General features: G+C 43.7%; 1 protein-coding gene across 1 annotated transcript in view; it reads left to right on the top strand.

Annotated features, from left to right (window-relative positions):
* FER1L6 (fer-1 like family member 6) overlaps positions 1 to 21398 on the top strand; it is a 112435-nt gene that overhangs the window by 38969 nt on the left and 52068 nt on the right. Inside the window, exons 13-18 of the mRNA XM_036338638.1 lie at positions 132 to 315; positions 4292 to 4412; positions 5000 to 5100; positions 9149 to 9239; positions 14161 to 14280; positions 16668 to 16820. Coding sequence (XP_036194531.1) covers positions 132 to 315; positions 4292 to 4412; positions 5000 to 5100; positions 9149 to 9239; positions 14161 to 14280; positions 16668 to 16820 — 770 coding nt within the window. The remainder of the gene's footprint in view (positions 1 to 131; positions 316 to 4291; positions 4413 to 4999; positions 5101 to 9148; positions 9240 to 14160; positions 14281 to 16667; positions 16821 to 21398) is intronic.

The raw sequence follows: 21398 nt of genomic DNA on the forward strand, positions 1-21398 counted from the left end.
TTCCCACCTTCATACTGAGATCTTATTTCCCTGCTTGGAGAGGACATGAACTTGGGTCCCTTATGTCAAGCTGCCTGATTCTACTTCTTGACTGACACCTGGCCCCTCTCCCCTTGCTACTGCCTCTGCAGGTAATTTTGGAAACTTGATTGATGGAGGCTCCCATCATGGGAGTAAGAAGAAGTCAGCTGAGTCAGCTGAAGAAGACACCCTTCCGCTGCTGCAAGAGGGAGAAAGGGACACAGCGCAGGAGGTTGCCATTCCTATGGTCTCCACCACTCACCCAGAGAAGCCACTCGTGACAGAAGGAAACAGGTAGGAGATGGCAGAGGGAGTCTGACCAATTTCTGGGACTGTTAGTTTCAGTTCTTCCCTAAAACCAGAAACATTATTATTATTGTTAATCTCAGTTATGGGAGCAAGCATACGTCTGGCCATCATGGTAAGTGCCACTCTCCTGAATCCTTAGTTTCATGTCAACAACTCTCCAAATGACACATCCAGGTAATCCACTTAAGGGCAGAGCAATGATGATGGTTATTATGATCAGATCTGAAGTTCCCTTTATTTTAGAACTTTGATGCATAACAGGAAGGAAGGCCAGAATTTAAAAATTCAGTACAAACCCTATTAACAGTTATTATATTCATCTGAGTTCTGTGCTATTATGCAAACTCAATTTAGTGGCATTATTGAATACATCACTTCTTATTTTACTTTGACACAATCCAACTAAAGAACTCAAAAAACGATCGTTAGCCACCAGAAAAGACTATCAGAAAACAGCCAGCACTTACATGTACCCTCACTGAGCTCGAACCCATGTAAAATCTCAACATGCAAAGAGAAGTAAAATCATAGAATTCTGTTTTAAGAAAGTGGTTCAAGCACCAACCAAGGGATTTATGAGAATAAGGGGAAGCCACACACAGTGAGAGAACTCTGTTCTGAGCCTTGTGCCGTGAACAAAGACTTCATGATCTGCAGAGACTCTCACAAGAGCACATTGCTCTTCTCGTTTACATGCAAGGAGATTGGACCCACGTCACCAGAGCTCTTCACCCTCTGCTCTTCTCCACCTGGACTCTCTCTGGGCACGGACCCATGGCTCACTGACCACTATTAGGAAAACCAGGATTCGATCTATTTCCCCGGACAGCCTTCTTTCCTGGCACAGATGCAAACCGATCCCCTAGGCATCCCATAAATTCTTCACCAGGCGCATGGTCTATGCAGACAACGTTGCTTCTCTTCCCATCTTTCCAATCTCATAGACTGGTCCTCCCATCCTCTGAGTCCTTTTAACCACAAAATTGTCATTCTCTTTTTCCTTCCTACCCACATCCAATCAGCAATAAAGTATGGTCGATTCTATTTCTTAAATATTTCCTATATCTCTTGCCATTTCTTAATTCAGCGAGTTGGCATCTTTATCTGGATTATTCAAAAACTATTATCTTGCTTGAATGTTCTTCAAGAAACTTACCAAACTATCTATCTGAACCAGTGACTCCCCAATTGGCATCATCCATGGGCGGCCAGTGGCTTTCAGGATTAATTTCAGAGGCCATAACTTGGTTATTCAATGCCTATCTACTTCTCTGTCAGCATCTTCAGTCACTTCCCAAACTCCACGTTCCCTGGCAGTTCCCCAAACTGCTGCTTCTCGTCTTTCTAAACATGCTCTTCCCTTTGCCAGGCAAATCCCCTCCTCAGAACTGCTGGCTCCCATTAACCTTCAAGACAAAGACCAAGTTCCCTTTTCTGAGTCCCAAGTCTGATTTGGACTTGACATTCACCTCCTTCAAGCACTGATGACACCGCATGAAGACATGTTCACTTGTCTGTGTCCCCATTAGACTGTGAGCACTCTGAGGCAGGGCCTGTGCTATTCCCCCGTGTTTCTGCTCCTCTCTGTGCCTGGCACGTGTAGATGCTCATAACTGTTTCCAAATGAGTTAAGGAGTTGCTATAACTGGGTTGGGCATAGAGTATTATGGAAGCAGAGAGAGGGGGGAGGGTGACTGATTACTCTGCCTATGGAGGAAGTGAAGAGTTGGAAAGGTCACAGAAAAGGTGACATCCTAAAGAATGAGAAGGGGCTTAAGAAATGGAGAGAGAGTGTTTGGAAAAAAGTGGAAAGGAGTTAGTGAAAAGAATCCTAATTGTTGTCCTCTCCCTTTTTAGCATGCCCCATGTTTTCTAAATCCTGTCCCTCTCATGGGGCCATCTCCCCCCTCCCATGGACCACCTTACCCTTCCCATAGACCATCTTCGTTGGGGCCTTTTTTGGGATCTCTGGCAGCCATACTTGGCTGTCCATCCTCCCTCACACACACCATAAAGAACCCCAAATTTCCCAGTCCCTTAATAGCTTCTCTGTCCATTTTTAAAACTGAGGACCTCAATGAGTGGATCCTATAACGGGATCTGAAGGCCTTCTCTGAAACTAATCAGAAATATTCTGCATTCTTTCACTGGGACCAGGTAGCAAGAACATCCCTCACCTTGTTGGACTAGCCTGTTGTTGACCATTGGTGACAATGTCAGGGGATATAGTGTGGGAAGGTTGGGGAGGAGATGAGAGGTCTCAAGGCAACCTTGAATGGACCTTATATTAGTCTGAGCAGCTGGCTCGAGGAAACCAAAGTAAGTCATGCTGGTGTTTGGGGGCTTTCTGTATATTTCTCAGTCACTATATTGAGGGTCTGTCCGCATAGTGGCACGCTAGGGTGGCAGCAACTAAATTGGAAGATCCTGTGTCTATAATAGACCCCTACATGCATGTGCACACATATACACACAATTTATTTGTCTGTTGCCTTCATTAAAATACCATCTTATAAGGGGTGGTTTAGCATAGCACTTAAAATACCACTGTGTGTTTGTTCTGGACTTTCCAGTTTGGCAAAGCACATGCATTCACATGAATTTATGTATTGGGCTGGAGCTCAGCAATGAGTTTGGAGCACAGACACCTAATGATGGGTCATCATTTGATTCTCGAATTCCAGTACTACCCTTGACCAAAGTCACAAGGCTGGTCGTGTGTCAGGGCAGCCATTCAAACTGGCAGCCTTCTCTTTCCACTGGCAACGTGGTGCCCTCCCATCTGCTGTCTTCCATCTGCACTATAATTTACCTGAGAAACCTAGACCCAGTGAGACCAGGAGGACCCTGGGAACCAAAAAGACAAAGGCCTTGATCATTATTAGCACAAAATAATCCAAACCTAAGAAACCTTGGAACAAAGCACAACATTGAGAGGGAATTTATTCAGCTGCAGGATTCTCAATGTGATAATTTTAAAAAGACATGCAAGCGGTTTAGTTCTAACCCCTTTAATTTTTTTGTTTTCTTGCTGTAATAACAACCTGAGTTTCTGCCAAGAATTTATTTGGCTTCTCTTATGAATGGGCACCTGCTGGTTTATTGTCTTCAGAACAGACCATGGGGCATGATTTCCAAAAGAAATTGGGGTTGGAGAGCTAAAAAGAACAATCATACATTCCTTCAGGCTAAAGTTCTCTTTAGCTTATTGGGATGAAAACCTCTCCTGTCTGCAGTCTCATCCTGTTAACTGTCTTTTCCTCATCACATTTAAGCATACTCCACTGTCCCCCTTGGCCCCCCCCCCCAAATTCTCTTTGGTGCTGCATTTCCCCTTCTAGGTACTTTGACATCCCTCTTGTCCCTTCTTAGCCTAGTGGGTCATCTACATCATTAGCACTAATGCCTGGTAACAATAAATATTGGATGGATGGATGGGTGGATGGATGGATGGCAGGGAAGCCATGGGATCCTGAAGTTTAGTTTGAGGCATATGCTTTTGTCCTCATTAATAGTATTACCCTCTTACATTTCTCTAGCAGTTTCAGTTTACAAAATACATTTATATCTGTTATCTCAAGTGATCCTTACACAGTGCCTAGCATATAGACATTAAAGGAATGATGTCAGTTTTTCCCCCTTCTTTCCTCTCTCAATTTAAAACCTTCCTCCTTGAAGAAGGCTTGCTTGATAAATTCTGCCCTCTGTTGATCATTTCCAGTTTTTCCCTGAGTCTGATAGCAGTAGCTGTCAGTACCTCTCTTCTCCTCAGCCACATCACTGTTCATTGTTTATTGCTCATGAGTCCCCAAGTATAGGCTATGGATGGAATTAATGATACTTTGATAGTTTTGTCACCACCCCTCACCCTCCCCACATAGAAAATACAAAACATGAATCTGTGGCTGGAATTGCCTGAAAACACTTGATTGCCAACTTACGTTCTAATATGTTTTCACAGAAATTACAACTACTTGCCATTTGAGGCCAAGAAGCCCTGCGTCTACTTCATCAGTTCCTGGGGAGACCAGACGTTTAGGCTGTACTGGTCCAACATGCTGGAGAAAATGGCAGACCTGCTGGTAGGTGACTGACAGGCCATGGAATTGATCATTGGGAAGCTGGAGGCCAAAGGATTTTTTATCCACCCAGTAGAAGGTCTTGACCTTAGTCTAAATACAAATAAATTGAAGTTGTTGCATTTGGAGGACTCATGGCCCCTCTTATCACATGGACCCAGAGGAATGAGAATATATTTTGCAAAATCCCTGGACTTTACATCAACTATCTGAATTCAGATCCCTGCTCTGCTTCTTATTGGTGTAGGGCCTATGGTAGGCTGTTTTCCTAATCTCCAAAGAGCAGGGGATTGACAGTTCTCCCACAAAATTGATAGATCCTGGTTTCAACTAATGTAAAAGCCTAAATCCCTAACATGGTGGACAGTTTCCTACAAGTTCAGCCCGAATCCAGTTAAGAAAAGGAAAATTAAGAGTCAGCATGCAGTAGTATTTTCCAGTTAAGATACAAGAAAACGGGAAATCTTCCTTCATTTCTAAAACAAACAAAAAAATTGCTATATATTATTTCTGGGGTGTTACAATCAATATCTCCACTACAGTGTCTCATTCTCACCTCTCATTTCTCCACCTCTGTGGTTTGTTTTCAGGAAGAAAGTATAGAAGAAGTGAAAGAATTGATCAAGATTTCAGAGGAAGCACCAGAGGAGAAAATGAAGACGGTGCTCAATGACTTCATCAGTCAAAGCAGGTACTAGCCGGCATGTGGGGTGCTGAGCATATATGGAATCAGCTTTTAATTATCTTAGAAAGTAGTCCATTTGCATGCATTCAGATGGGCATTTCAGTGTTCCATCTATCTTTATTTTGTTCAGTAATTTAGCTGGCACAAGTGGGATTACTTTTGCTTCCTAAAACATTAAGAACTAAAATCTAAAGCAAAGGGGGAAAGAAAAGAGAAGATAAAAAAGACTTACTGCTGAAACTCTTTATGAAACAAGAAAAATGCCAGCAGTGTCCTGGCAGGGTGGCTCAGTCAGTTGGAGTGTTGTCCCGTTGTCCTGTACACCAAAAAAGTCATGGGTCTGATCCCTGGTCAAGGCGCACACAGGAGGCAACTGAATGTTTCTCTCTCTCTCTCTCTCTCTCTCTCTCTCTCTCTCTCTCTCTCTCTCATCAATAAATATATCCTTGATACTCAACAATTATATTGACAATGAGATGAATAAGTTCTATTAAATACTATTTAATAGAATTCATCATATAATACATTAATAGGAACAAATTAAGTCTACCAGACCTGAGGCCCTGAACCTAACTGTCCCCTATACCTGGGCTCCTGAGCATTAAAGAGAAAAACCCAACATGATATATAAAAATGTTAGTTACATGCAAACAAGTGGTTAGAATAAGATGGAACTTGGAGACATTGTAGAAAATAGATCTACCTTTCATCTAGTGCCAATATTCCACCTTTGTGTGGAAATTACCTAAAAATCGGTACAGCGGTCTGGCTCTTTTTCCAAGAGATGAATACAAAGATTCAAAAATAGGGTATCAGTTACTTATTACCGAATACCAATAACCCTCAAATTTAGTGACTTAACACAGTATTTCTTATCTCTGTTAATAGACTCAATTCTATTGGCCATGAGTCCAGGTGTGGCATAGCTGGGTCCTTTGCTCAGAGCCTCTCACAGACTGAAGTCAAGGCACTGACTGGGTTATCTCAAGGCTCAGCTGGGAAGGATTTGCTTCCAAGATTGCTCACATGGTTATTTGTAGAATTCCGTTCTCAGACTGTTGGATTGAGGACTTCAGTTCCTTTGTAGTGGAGGGTTATAAATCAACCTCAATTCCTCACTACTTGGGCCTCTCCACCAGCTCTCACTACGTGACAGCTGACTTCATCAGAGTGAGCCAGCGAAGAGTCAGAGAGCGCGTGCCAGCAAGACGGGAGTCATGGTCTTCTCAGACCCAATCTTGGAAATGCCATCCCATCACATTCTTGCTATATTCTATTATGAACAAGGCACTGGGTCCAGTGCACATTCTAAGGGAGGGGATTACACAATGACAAGAATAGAGATGGAGATCTTCGGGGGTCATGTTAGATCTATCTACCACACAAGGGCGCGCTTGGACTAACTCTTGAAATTAAGTCAGGACTGGAGCAAAGATGAGAATCTGTCATAATGGAATTAATAGAAAAGGGGTGGCTATTCAGTTGCTGGAAGGAAAAAATGAGTAGATAGGGGATAGCGACATTCTGGTATTCTGTTTGGTAAGTTCTGGATTTCCTAATCTCTCAACTATACAAGCATTTTTACTTAAAAAAGAAAAGAAAAGAAAAAATATGTAGTATTTTTCTTTCTATTTTAATTTCTGTCATGTTTTTCATAGTAGAAGCAATATATATCAGGGCTACTCTTGCTGTGAGCTAAGTGCCACCTGCAATTCCTTTTAAGCATTATTTTTTAAATAAACAACTGTATTTTTAAAAAATATTTTATTGATTTTAGAGAGAGAGGAAGGGAGGGATGAGAGAGCGAGAGAGGGAGAGAAACATTGATGTGAGAGAAAAACATGATCGACTGCCTCCTGTATGCCCCCTTACTGGGGATAGAGCCCACAACCCTGGTATGTGCCCTGACCAGGAATCAAATCAGCAACCTTTTGGTGCATGAGATGATGCTCAGCCAACTGAATAACACTGGCCAGGGCTTCTTTTAAGCATCTTTAAAAAGCTTTATGATCTCACATTTTCAGAAACTGTGGCAAATTAGTAGTTCAATAACTTTTCAGTATTGGGGGTTAGTTGGGATGATAATCATTCCTCTTTTAATTTCATAATCAATAGAAAAAACATTCATGATGGTTGGACGGAGATGAAAATGTTAGTTTTATATTTGGTAAACCTGGATTTGAGAAAGCAACTTGGACCTGAGGTCCTGGTGGGCTTCTTGGTCCCCCAAGCCCATTCATGGTTGAGCAGCTGGTCTTTGAGGCTTCCCTGAGGAGGGATAGACCATTTGCCATGTGGGGTGAGAAGGCTGCCCACAGCCAGCAGCAGACTGAGTCTGACAAACGAAGGATGAACAGAAACATGTGCTGTGGTCATTCACCCCCATTTTGATGAGGAAATAGTAATTTTTCCCCCTATGAAGAAGGGAGAGAGATGAGAAGTCAGAAGTGCCCTCCATATCTCCCTTGGCTGGTCCATCCTGGGAGGGTAAGGGAATGAAATTCCTAGTGCCTCTAGGAAAGATAGCTGTGTAAAAACAAGACTCCCTCTACAAAATATAATGCTTTTAATTCTTTTTAAAAATTAAGAGAAAAATGTAACTTGACTATACACCCAAAGAGAATTTCACATGAGGCCTCCAATTGCAGCAGGCAGAGCATGGGGAGATGTGGCATCTTAGGCTTCCCCTTTTGTTTCTTTTCCTCCCTTCCTCTCTCTCTCTCTCTCTCTCTCTCTCTCTCTCTCTCTCTCTCTCTCTCTCTCTCTCTATCATAGAGGCACTACATGCTCATCTTACAGAAAAAGAAAATGCAGGGATGCATAAAGTAAAAGTTTTCTCACTTCTTTCTCTAATCCCACTCTCCAGAAAGGAGTTAGATTTGTCCGCCTGGATTTTCTCCCGTGCATTTGCAAACGCGCACATCCATAAAAACACTGTCCTTCTTCACAGATGATAGCACACGCTTTGTTCAGCAGGCTGCCTTCTCGCTCAACAATGCCTCACTGGCATCTTTCTGTAGCAGGACATAACAGTCATCCTCAATACTCAATCCGTGATGCGTGTCAGAGGCAGCCCTGATATTGAAGTTGTCACCGTTGATTTGCTCCTATAAACAATGCCACAGCAAGGCTTACTGCATAAATGTATTCTTACAAAAATTTTCAGTTGTTGTTGAAGGATAGAAGTCTAGTGTAATTTTTGGATCAAATTATATAGATATTTAAATGTTTATTGGTACTGTTAAATCGCCTCTTGAACATTATAACAATTTACCTGCTCCTAAAATCATGGAGGGGAGTGACTACATCCCCACAGCTTCGCCAGCCTTGTCTGATTTCACATTTTTTTCTTTATTGATTAAGGTATTACATATGTGTCCTTATCCCACCATTGCCCTTCCCACCCCCACCCCCACTCATGCCCTCACCCCCCGGTTACTATCACATTTTTTAATAGATGAAAATGGTATTACATTTAAGTTATCACTAATTAGGACAATATCTCATTTTCCCAAGTCATGTATACTTCCAAGCCATGTATATTTCTTCTTTCATTGATTCATAATCTTTACCATTTTCCGATTGAACACATTTTTAACTTTATCCCTCAAAATGTTCCTCTCAGTCCTTTGTACAATTTTTAAAATGTGAAGGCACATCCCAGTATTGAGTCTAAGATATTTGCTTTGCAGACAATTTTCAGGACCCTTTTGGTGTGTGTTAAATTTGCAAGATGATGGAAAACTGCTTTATTTTGTGTTTGTTGTTATGAACTAGGACAGCAGTCACAATAGATATGTACTGGAAAAAACTTCAAAAACCAGCATCTGTTCCCCATGTGAAGTCTGAGTATCATTTTTCCCAGATAAGAAAAAATTCTCATTTTGTTGCTTAGAAAAGCTAGTGCATCATTGCTTAATCCTAAATGAAAAATCTTGGTTTTGTGGCTTCATTAACTTTATCATTGTATTATAGGAAGTATATTTGCAAATCTCTAGAATTATATAAATGGATTGTCACTATAGGTTTCAAAATTATTCTTCTTCTCTTTCAGTGCCTTTATCTCTGAGGCAGAAAAGAAGCCCAAGATGTTGAACCAGACCACTTTGGATAAGAAACGACTTACGCTCTGTTGGCAGGAGCTGGTATGTGAAAATCTATTTATACTTTGAAGAGAATTGAAACGTGTTTTAAAAATAAACCTCATGGATGAGGCATAGGTCATAGACTACATGAGGATAAGGTTCTCAAGGTTATACATTTGCATGATATAAAGGCACAGGTGAACAGGGAATATATGGGTGAGTTAGAAAGGGACTAGCATTTATTGAATGTTTACAAGAATGAGCTAGGAGACCACCAGTTAGTCCTACATCCTATTCTGATGGATTTCCTCTTGTTCATTTTCTTGATATTTGTATTTTATAAAAGACTGTAGATTCTTTCACTTGACCTTCTGTCTCACAAGCTGGGAGAGCAAAAACAAGAACAACAACAGAACAAATAACTAGTCTTCCTCTTCTTGGTTTCCTCCCATTAAGAACTGTGTTAAAAGTTGTCAACACTTCCTAAGTGTGCATATGTACACAATGAAATATGAGGTGGCCATAGAAAAGAAGGAAATCTTGTCATCTGCAGCAATGTGGATGGACCCAGAGGGTATGATGCTGGTGAAATAAGTTAGAGAAAGACAAATGCCAGATGATCTCACTTATGTGTGGAATCTAAAAAACAAAATAAATGAACAAGCAGAACAGAAACAGACCCATAGACACAGAGAACATTTTGATGGCTGCCAGAGGGGTTAGCAGGGTAGCTGAAAAAGGTGAAGGGGTTTAGAAGTACAAACTTGTAGTTGCTGAATAGTCACAGGGATGTCAAGTACAGCGTAGGGACTATCTACACTAATAAAAGAGAAACATGGTAATTGGCGTACGACCGCTACCCTTCCGATTGGCTAATCCCCCTGTCACTCACAGAGTAGGGCCGAGATATGCAAATTAACTGGCAGCCAAGATGGCGGCCAGCAGCCAGGCAGCTGATGCAAACAGGGAGGCTTGCTTGCTTCAGTGATGGAGGACTCCAACGTTCCCCGCCTGACTTGCCGGCCTCTCAGCTGCAACTCTATGCAACTATCTTGCGAATATAGAAGCTAAAAAAGAAGCAGAAACCTGCTTTACTCAGCGGGGCTTCAGCCAGCCGGACCGCAACATTGTATCAAATACAGACGGTAAACAAAGGCCAGAAACCTGTTTTCAGCAGCTGAGGCCTCAGAGCTAAAGCTGGCCCAGAATAAAAAAAAAGAAAGAAAAAAAGGAGCGGTTGGGAGCTTCAGTCCCAGCCTGAAAACAGCCCTCAGCCCCTCAGCCAGACTGGCCAGGCACCCCAGTGGGGACCCCCACCCTGAAGGGTGTGTGACCAGCTGCAAACAGCCATCATCCCCTCACCCAGGCTGGCCAGGCACCCCAGTGGGGACCCCCACCCTGATCCAGGACACCCTTCAGGGCAAACCAGCCGGCCCCCACACGTGCACCAGGTCTCTATCCTATATAGTAAAAGGGTAATATGCCTCCCAGCACCGGGATCAGCATGATAGGGGGCAGCGCCCAAACCCCCTGGTCACCCTGCAGCTCTGTGTGTGACAGGGGGCGGGGCCCCAACCCCCCCCCCCGCTCCCCACGGGCCCTGCTCTGTGTGTGATGGGGTAGAGCCATAACCTCCCCATTGGCCCTGCCCTGAGTATGAGAGTGGCGGCGCCCCAACCACCTGATCGGCCCTGCTCTGTGGGTGTTAGAGGGCGGCGCCCCCCCCCACGGGCCCTGCTCTGTGTGTGATGGGGTAGAGTCATAACCTCCCCATCTGCCCTGCCCTGAGTGTGACAGTGGCAGCGCCCCAACCCCCTGATCGGCCCTGCTCTGTGTGTGACAGGGTGCGGCGCCCCAACCCCCCCCCCCTCCCCGGGCCCTGTTCTGTGTGTGATGGGGTAGAGTCATAACCTCCCCATCTGCCCTGCCCTGAGTGTGACAGTGACGGCACCCCAACCCCCTGATCGGCTCTGCTCTGTGGGTGATAGAGGGCGGCGCCCCAACCCCCTGATCCGCCCTGCCCTGAGTGTGACAGGGGGCGGTGCCCCAACTCCCCTATCGGCCCTACTCTGTGAGTGACAGGGGGGAGCTCCTCAACCCCCTGATCGGCCCTGCTCTGTGCGTGACAGGGGGGAGCTCCCCAACCCCCTGATTAACCCTGCTCTGTGCATGACAGGGTATGGAGCCCCAACCCCCCTGATGGGCCCTGCTCTGTGCGTGACAGGGGGTGGCGCCACAACCTCCCCATCAACCCTGCCTTGAGTGTGACAGGGGGCAGTGCCCCAACCCCCCAATCGGCCCTACCCTGAGCGTGACTGAGGGTGGCATCGCAACCTCCCAATCTGCCCTGCTCTGTGCATGACAGGGGAAGGCGTCCCAACTCCCCAATCAGCCCTGCTCTGAGCCCGACCAGGGGCTGCACCTAGGGATTGGGCCTGCCCTCTGCCACCCAGGAGCAGGCCTAAGCCAGCAGGTCATTATCTCCCGAGGAGTCCCAGACTGCGAGAGGGCACAGGCCGGTCTGAGGGACCCCCCCTCCCCCCGAGTGCACAAATTTTTGTGCACCAGGCCTCTAGTAGTTAATAATATTGTAATAACTATGTATGGTGGGTACTAGATTTATTGGGGTGATCACTTCGTAAGTTATATAAATGTCTAATTATGGGGTTGTACACTTGAAATTAGTATAAGATTGTATGTCAACTGTAATTTAAAAAATAAAAAATATATATTTTTTAGAAGATGTAAGCACTTCTTGAGAACAGGCTGTAGCTGGTACGCCTCTGTGTCCTGGAGGCCCTGCATTCTGCCTTATAGATGCTCAGACCCTGAAGAATGAGGGACAACTGAGAAATGCCAGGCCAAGTCAGACCCTGGCTTCTCTCACCTCTAAACTTCGGTTCCAGCAGTGGCACTAAGGGATATTTTATATGAGGCCATGATAATCCTGCAAAGAACAATGACTCAGTATTTGCCTGGCCAGATATATTTTAAAGATGTGAGTGGGGCCCAGAAAGATTTAATGATTTTTTAAAGGTCACAGCTAGTCCATCATTGTCTAGAGACTAAAACTCAAGTCTCAAAACTCCTGGTTCATCCTTCTTTCCAGCAAAATAAGTGAAGGTTTGTGTACTCATTTTCTGTACTCCCGGGGAGGCCAGGTCCTCACCGTTTATAGGGTCTTCTTCCCGGCCCAGTTCTTCTTCAGCTCCTTGGACCACCCTTCCCTGTCTCCTCAATGTCACCCACTGCCCACTGCCCACACAGCCCTGCTGTCTTCTCAGTGTCTGCCCATCCTTGGCCTGAACAAGTCCATGATTTCAATGTCTCTGCAGTGGCCCAGCCCTACCTCCTCATCTCCAGACTGTATTTCCAACCTCCTAGTGGACATGCCACTTACTTATCTCACAGCACTGCAGACTCAATACACATATCCTGCTCAGCCCATCAACTTCCCACCTAAACTTGCTCCCCATCCTGCCAGCTATACTCATTTCTCCAGCCAGAAAACTAAGAATCAAATTTGAATCCTTACCTCTCATCCTAAACAGCCAGTTCGATTCCAGGCCTTGTTGATTCTGCCCCTCAAAGACTCTGGAACTTACTCTACTTCTTCATCCCCAAACTCACTGCCTAAGCTGAGGGCCTTCATGTCTCTGGTCTAGACTATTGCCGTAGTCTTCCTTTAATCCATCTCCCTACCACAACCAGAACGGGCTTTCTAAAGCACAAAGCCGACTAGATCACTGTTGCTTAAAATAGTCACTGGAGATCTTAATCATTCATAGGACAAAGTCCAGTTTTCTTTTATATGATGTACAGGGCTGTCTACTGTCTGGCTCCAACCCAGCACCTCAGACTTCTCTCCCATTACTCCCTTCCCATATGTCTATGCTCCAGCAATTTTGAATCCTCAGTGGTTAGGTGATGTCATATGTAGTTGTTCCCTTTGTCTTAACCGTCCCTTTTTTCTTATCAAGTTATTGACTGGTTCGTTCGAACTACTATGGGAGGAAGTGGGGAGTAGGCAGGGCTAACTCACTCAGGGCCTTTGAAATCACTGGTAAGTATTTGGGGTTTTTCCCTAAGCACATAAATGTGGGCTGAGCGAATGAATCCAAGTAAACACTTTTGGGTGTTTCAATCACTCATGCTGAGTTCCTTGGTGGCATTTCTCAAATGATGCCACCTAGGTTTGGAAGCATCCACCAGGCCTCTAGGGAGAGGTGGTGAGGACAATAATCAAGGACTTGGACTCAGCTGGAGGTCAACTCCAGCTCTGCCTCTCAGAGCTGCATTACTCTATTTCCCCAGCTGTCAAATGGGAATAATAGTCCCTATCCCAGCCCTAACTGGTTTGGCTCGTTGGATAGAGCATCAGCCTGTGGACTGAAAAATCCCAGGTTCAATTCCAGTCAAGGGCATGTACCTTGGTTGCGGGCACATCCCCAGTGGGTAGTGTGCAGGAGGCAGCTGATTGGTATTTCTCTCTCATCGATGTTTCTAACTCTCTATCTCCCTTCCTCTCTGTAAAAAATCAATAAAATATATTTTTTTAAAAATAGTCCCTACCCCAGTCACTAAGGTGGCTATGGTTGTTATGAGGATTAACACAGAAGTTAGAACATTGCCCAGCACAGAGTAAGAGCTCAATACATTTTAGCTGCTATTATTATAGTTGTTGTTAGTATCAGAAAACCTAGATTCAGGTCTTATCTGCCAGAGCTATGGGACCTTGACAGACTCCGACTTTTCTGGGCCTCAGTTTCTCATCTGTCAAAGGGAAGTGAGATGCTGTTCACTGCCTCCATACTCCTATGATATTTTTACTAAATGGGCAGCACACTTAGTGGCAGGCCCTGAAATAGCCCCATGAGTGGCTCCATGTGGAGCTTATGAACACCTTCAGGATTTTCCTGCAACAGGGCAGTGCTTGTCCAGATTTCTAGAAAGATCTGCATTGATTCTTGTCTTGTTTTAGGATGCGATGGCCAAGAAGGCCAAAGGGATCATTCAGCAGCAGAAGAAAAAGATATCACTTGATGAAATGATCCATGAAGCCCAAAATTTTGTGGAAAAAATCCGCTTCCTTGTGGACGAGGTAATCAACTCTAATAGCGAGTTTCATTAGGAAGATTCGACTGGGTGTTCTCCCAGTGAGGTCTCAATGTTGGATGACAACGAAAGAGCAATATTGTTCCTGATCTTTGCTGAGCTGAGCAGGCATTATTAGTTTAGAGGTGAAAAAGGAGATTTTAAAATTAAGCCAAACATCTATAGCTTTATTGATTTTTTAAAAAATGAAGCTTGAATATTCAGAAGTAAAAAGCATGTTCCTTAATGGACTCAAAAAAAGTCAAAATTAGCACATGATCTTTGATAAGTTTTCAACAGAGGATCAAAACTCATGTTCAGTAAAGGTCAAGTCAGCTTCTCATTGTTAAGTTAGTCATAACCATTATCTTCTGATGACTTCTAGAATGATCTAAAAAGGCCCTTATACATTGATTTGATCACTTTTATTATTTGAGTTATTTATAAGAATGTATTCATATATTGATTATATAATTAAAAATATGCCCCCAAAGAAACAAACAAAATCTATATATATAAAAGGCTAATATGCTAACTGTCTGTCCGGGTAATGATGTCACTTAGCAGTGACTGGCTTCCTCTCCCTAGCAACAGCTAGCCTCCTTGCAGTTTCTTCAGCCCAGGCTCTATAGCCAGGTGGAAAAATTTCACACTTTAACCAAATGTCTGTGAAGTGTTTCCCCGTGCCTCATATCATTTGATCCTCACAGAAGTCCTGGAGTAGATAGATAGGAGACTCGGTGGAATCCTATTGTCTTTTCATTAGCCGGAAAATGGAGATCTAGAAAGCTTAGAAACTCAAGCTGACTGAAAAGAAGAACTGGTGGGCCTTGAAAATGACTTCAGGTTTTCTCACTGCACAGAATATACTCAAACACTGCTGCAGTTAAATATTTTACCCTTTGTTCTCCCTGCGTGATCTACAATAATAATCTGCTTCACGTTGATATTTACTGCTGTGTTGCTGACAATTACCTGAAAGAGAAGCTGGGGTGTTTCACTGGGCTGGAAAAAGCTTAGCTACATCAGAAAGCAGGTCTAATTAAGCAAGTTTAATATATATATATACACACACACACACACATATACATATAAATAAAAGGTTAAGTTGACTCATGCATGTGCTATACATATAAAGCTCTCGCTGGTGCCAATCGCACGCATGTGTTTCGATCTTGTCATTGTTGATCGTGAATTTGGTTGACACTGCTATTATAGAGAAAGGGCAAATAGTGATATTTAAAATATTTCTTCTAATTATTTTCCTTTTCAATGTGCACGAATCCGTGCACTGGGCCACTAGTAAATAAGTAAAATAAAAAGGCCCTCATGTTTGCTTCTGTCAGACACGAGGTTTTTTTTTGGGAAGGTTGCAGGAAGAAGCACAGATTTACTGCTTCTTTGGTTCTCAAAAGTTATATTTCTTGTTGCAAATCAATTATTCTCTGAAGGCGTAATAAACAGTGAGATAGTCCTTTTAGGAGTTGCAGGGATTTTAATAAACATCCAGAAAGTTCAAACCAGGCACCAGGGCCTCAGCTCTTTGACTGACCAACCCTGTGGCCAGGAAAGTGTCCACAGGGATGTTTGTTTCCATATCGAGGGAGAAGAGATACCCGATGAGGGTGCCAGGTGCATCAGAGCACTGGGGATTTCAAAATACAGAGCATCTGCTTCCAGCCCAGGAATGTTGAAGCCTCGTTTATGACAATATACTTCCCTTTTGTTTCCGTAGCTGCGTGGGTTCAGAAATGTACATTTCAGACACTCATAACACAATGGGCCTCTTGGCGAGGAATTCTGCAGTTCCTCCATTGAATGGCTCAATTCTGATGTCTAATTTTCTGTGCAGTTCAGTCAAGTTTCTCCTGAATAACCACTTCACATGGAGCTAAAACGCTTGCAATCATAGTTTAGGCCCAAAGTCCCTGTGGAACTGTTTTCCCTTCTGAGAGTAAATGGAAAGACATTCATGGCGTTTTGTTTTTTTATTTGAATATTCTGGAAATGTTACCTGGTACTTAGGAGACCCAGTGCTTGAAGCTAAATCACTATTACAAGACTGAAAAATGGGAAGGTGTAGAAAATGTTTGTTCAGCAGATGGGGAAAAGCAGGCCACTAAAGATGCCGAATCTTCGGTGCAGTTTGTATTTCCTTCGAGCACAGTGAGCAGTTTGGCAGATGGGCTTACCTTATTGCTAATTCGTGACCTAAAGCTTCCTCTTTTCAAAGAAGCTACACTTACGCTTGCTTGATTGCAGAGAGAGGCTTTAAGTACCTGGGTGGGTTAAGTCACAGAGTTTGCTCTGCGGAAGGAGGACAGGATAGGAGAACTCCGGGCGTGGAGTTGTTAAACACCAACCTATCAGATCCATTCCCCTCCATCCCTGCAGCCACAGCACACCATCCCTGATGTCTTCCTCTGGATGCTTAGCAACAACAAGAGGGTGGCCTACGCCCGCATCGCCTCCAAGGACCTGCTCTACTCCCCCGCCAGGGAGCAGATGGGCAAATACTGTGGAACCATCAAGACTCATTTCCTCAAAGTAAGTCTGCATTACTTTTGACTCAAAGATGAGAAATCTCTGTTTTTCCTGGGTCACTCAGCATTCTTACTGTGTGTCCATATCTCTGATGCTTCCCCAAGCATCAGAGGTCTGAGGACAACTGGAATCCCTTGCCCCTCTTGATTTAAATTGTGATTCCACAGACTGTCTTGAGGCTGAATATTTTCCAATTACTATGTCACCAGACACATATAAGTTTTCTCTTTTAATCTATTGAGTGCACCTCAAGGCTATTTTAATTTTTACTGCTTTGATTACTAGGAAGAATGAATATTTTTCTATTAGTTACCTCTCCACCTCTTCTCTTATGTAACTTGTCCATGGCATTTATTTTTCATGGAAGTTCTTCTGTATTTTAAAAATTGATTTCAAAGAAAATGACAAGAAAAGAGGGTTATATTCCACAGAACTGCTATTTCAGAATTGCCAGTGGCTTTAAATTATAAAAATCTGCTAGTCTTTTCAATTTGGGTCCCTGCACCCTTCATAAAGACAGGGTCCCCCAGTGCCTCAGGATTGGACACCCATAGGAATAATCTCTGGATGGATTCTACTGTCTCTAACTTAAGATTTAAGCCTTTCTTGGAGACCCTGGGTATTTTACCTCTATTACAAAGTTATTTCTGTCGCAGAAGTAGGCTTGGGCAAATATGGAGAAAGAGTGGTCCAAAGGCTTAACACTCAGCAATGACTGGTGACCCTTTCCTAACTCTTACTAGACTATCCTGGCAATTCCAGTTTGGATTTCTACTTCCCCAGAAGGAGGGTGAGATGGTTCAAAACCGTGCCCTGCGAACGATGGATGGAGAGAGAGCCATGCTTAAGTGAGACGATGTGACAGCATGACAGAGACTTTGAGTGTTTGGAGGGTTACCCACCACACGAATGATGGATTGAGTGTGTGTGTGTGTGTGTGTGTGTGTGTGTGTGTGTGTGTGTGTGTGTGTCTGGAATGAGGACTCATGATAGAACCAGAGGATAGAACTGGGATCCATGATAACCATTATAGGGAAATATTTCTCTAAATGGAGGTTCATAATGTTATTCCTCATCCCTCTAGGTATCAGCAAAGGCTGGACAAGTGCTTGATATAAATACGCAGTGAGCAGCCAGGATAGACAGCCTCTGTGCCATCCAGTTGCTAAAGTCTCCTGTAGATGTGATGGCTGACTGCCGCAGGCAGAAGAGGCAGTGTGGGGTAATGGCGTAATGCACAGGCTTTGAAATCAGGTGACTCTGGGTTGGAATTTGTATTCGTTTGCTAGGGATGTTGTGACAAAATACCACAGAGTGGCTTAAACAACTTGAATGCATTATTTCACAGTTCTGAAGGCTGAAAATCTGAGGTTAAGATGTCAACAGGGCCCTGCTCCCTCTGAGGGCGACAGGGAAGGACCTGTTCCCGGCCTCTCCTCTCGCTTCTGGTAGATCCTGGGCTTGTGGCAGCATAACTCCAATCTCCACAGCCTTCTCCCTGTGTGTGCCTCTCCTTGCATGGTGTTCTTTTTATAAGAAGCCTACTCCAGTTCAACCTTATCTTAACTATACCTGTAATGACCCTATTTCCAAATAAGGCCGTATCCTAAGGCAGTGTGGTTAGGATAGAACTTCAACACATGAATATTGAGGGACTACAACTTAATCCATAACAGAATTCCAGGGCTAATATTTCTTAGCTGTGTGACCTTGGGTAAGTTATTTACCATTTCTGTGTCTCCTGTTCTTCATTCAGGTGGAGGTGGAGTTGAGGATTAAGTAGATAAACACATATACAGAACATAGACTGTGCATCGCCCAGAGTAATCACCCAATAAACACTGGCATTCAAACAGATGGGCCTCCAGCAGCCAGAGGATGTTTCTGGAATTGTGCGCTGCCTTTACAGGGGCAAGTTTAAAAATCATTTGACACACATGACAGAAAATAACATAAAATGATAACTGTAAAAGGAAATTTTCATGCAAGTTGTTCACCACAAATATCAGGATTTTTCTTCAGCTTTCTCCATCCACAAGAAACATTTATCTTAAAAATAGCAAATCATTTCCAAAGGCCCTGTGCTAAAAATACCAGAAAATCAGTGGGCTGTTGCTCCTCCTAAATATTTTGATGTATCCTGGCATTATTTAAAATGGGAACGAAGAATGACTGTCAAATAAAGCCTGCGGGTAGACGTAGTTCAGGTTGAGAACCTTGGTTTACTCTTTATCTGTATTTTCCTTCTGCCATTGGGGTTGCTCGGGGTGAGAGCTTTGTAAATTCTGTTGAATTCAATCGTACGGACATGATGACACGTCTTGATAAGATGACTCAGCAGAACTATTTTTAGTCCTCTTCTGATTGTCGCCCCTGCTTTTAACCCCCTCCCTTCACTTCCCTTTCTGCTCTGCCCTTCACTGAACTGGTAAATCTGAAAAAACGCTAGAGCTATGCCAGAGAGACAAAGGCTCCACACGCCTGCCACTCACTCCCGACTCTCAGCTGAGCATTAGGAAGTGCAATAAGACAAAGGATAGCATGTAAAACTAAAACCTCCCGGCCAGAGTTTGCTCAAAGTTTATTTTACAGAACCACTATCCTTCGAGTGGCTCCATAAACATTCTTGTTCAAACGCGTTTGGGAGGTTGCAGTTGAATCCCTCTCTTGGACTTTCCCAGTTCCCACAAAGGCTCTGAGAAGTCCTGCATTCAGGAAACATCTTCGACGTTTACAACCCAAGCTTGCCAATCATATTCGTCTAGAATAGCTATTTATAAATTTTAGGAAACTACCGTCCTTAGGAGCCCAGTTTGGGGAATATTAATCTAAGGAAGCGAAGGTGCCTCATCTGAACACACATGGCTGAGGAATGGTAAACCCATAATGGCAACCAGGCTTTCGTGGTCCCTGGTTCCATGATCTTTCTTTTTCTCTAATTTAAACATATTCATAATGCTACTAACAATGCTGGAACAGAATTCATTGAGCTCCCCCCAATCCACCATCCACAAAAAGCTGAGTTCTCCCCCTCCAGTCTCATACCCACAGTGCCCCTAGTGGCCGAAGGACAGAAAAGGACATTCATTCATTACCAAAAGGAAACTCTTGGTATGCACTTAGAGCCCAGCCAGAAGGTGACGCTCAACCTCCCTTTTTTCCTATTGACTCATCTATCTCTCTGTGCCAGTTCGCTGGGCATTAATTCTGGAGACCCCATCTCATTCTTGTCCCATCTCTACCCCTGGGCCAGTCTCTCCTTCTCAGACCTCTAGCTTTCCATCCTGCTTTCCCTGGGAGCAGCAGAAAGTGGTGTCTGGGTCCTGCCAGAGTGCAACCTCCAAAGGCAAACAAGCCTTTCTCTTATTAACACTGATTGAACCAACTTCAACACAGCTCGTGTGAATTAGCATCTTTCTCTCCCTTTGCTGACTTGCTAAGATTTCTCTTCTTTTAAGCCTGCAGGCATTCACCAGGACCCCCAGGGAGGTGGGTGGGGCATGGGGGAGGCGAAGACTTTAGCCTTCTGTCTCATGAAGTGTTTATACCAGGGGTGGGCAAACTTTTTGACTCGAGGGCCACAATGTGTTCTTAAACTGGACCGGAGGGCTGGAACAAAAGCATGGATGGAGTGTTTATGTGAACTAATATAAATTCAAAGTAAACATCATTACATAAAAGGGTACGGTCTTTTTTTTCAATAGTTTTATTCATTTCAAACGGGCCGTAGTTTGCCCACGGCTGGTTTATACATTGGTGGTCACAGTTTTTCAATGTGCTTTTGCATTCCTTATTGTTCTCCGTTTATTCCCCCTGCCTTGCCATGCTCTTCTCAAAAAGAAAGACGTTGCTATGGTTGGTCAGGCTACAGGGGCTCGTGAGAGGCAGGAGAGGGAGGAAGAGGAGGAGGCAGGGGAAGACACACCCAGGCTGGAAATGCCTGTGAAGCTAAAGATGGGACGAGGCTGCTGCAACACCTAGCGTGGTGCTCGGTATTGCTGTGTGCGCGCCAACTTAAGTGAGACTCTGCACTGTTTTGCAAGCAATTTCAATCTGTGTATTTTACTTTGTTTTTTAAATTTACTTTTATTTTTAATTAAATTTATTGGGGCGACGTTGGTTAATAAGATTATATCGGTTTTGAGCGTATAGTTCTATGACACATGATCTGTATATTGCATTGTGTGCCCACCAGCCAACATAGCCAGTCAGATCTTCTGTCAATTTGTGGATGTTAAAAAGGATGCATAAACCTGCAAATTTAGGAGTGCAACATTGGTTCTTGTGTAACGTTTTCATAAGATGTTCGCTGAGCTTTTGGTTCTGACCATGAATGCACACACGCACATTTCATAGCAGTAGAAGTGAATGCATTTTGTTCGTTCGTTTGTTTGTTTGTTTGTTTGTTTTACTTTAAGAAGCAAAGTATATCAGACCGGCCTGGAGCAATGCAACGTAGTAAGTTAGGAGTCTTGGTATTTAAATACTTAAAACAGCTGCTGGTAGACCAGCACGATCAGCACCAACAGGGCGAAATAAATGCAGAATCTTACACTCTAACCCGGTCACGGAATCAGAATT

Source organism: Myotis myotis, unplaced genomic scaffold, assembly GCF_014108235.1.
Source record: "Myotis myotis isolate mMyoMyo1 unplaced genomic scaffold, mMyoMyo1.p scaffold_m19_p_16, whole genome shotgun sequence".
Taxonomy (NCBI): Eukaryota; Metazoa; Chordata; class Mammalia; order Chiroptera; family Vespertilionidae; genus Myotis; species Myotis myotis.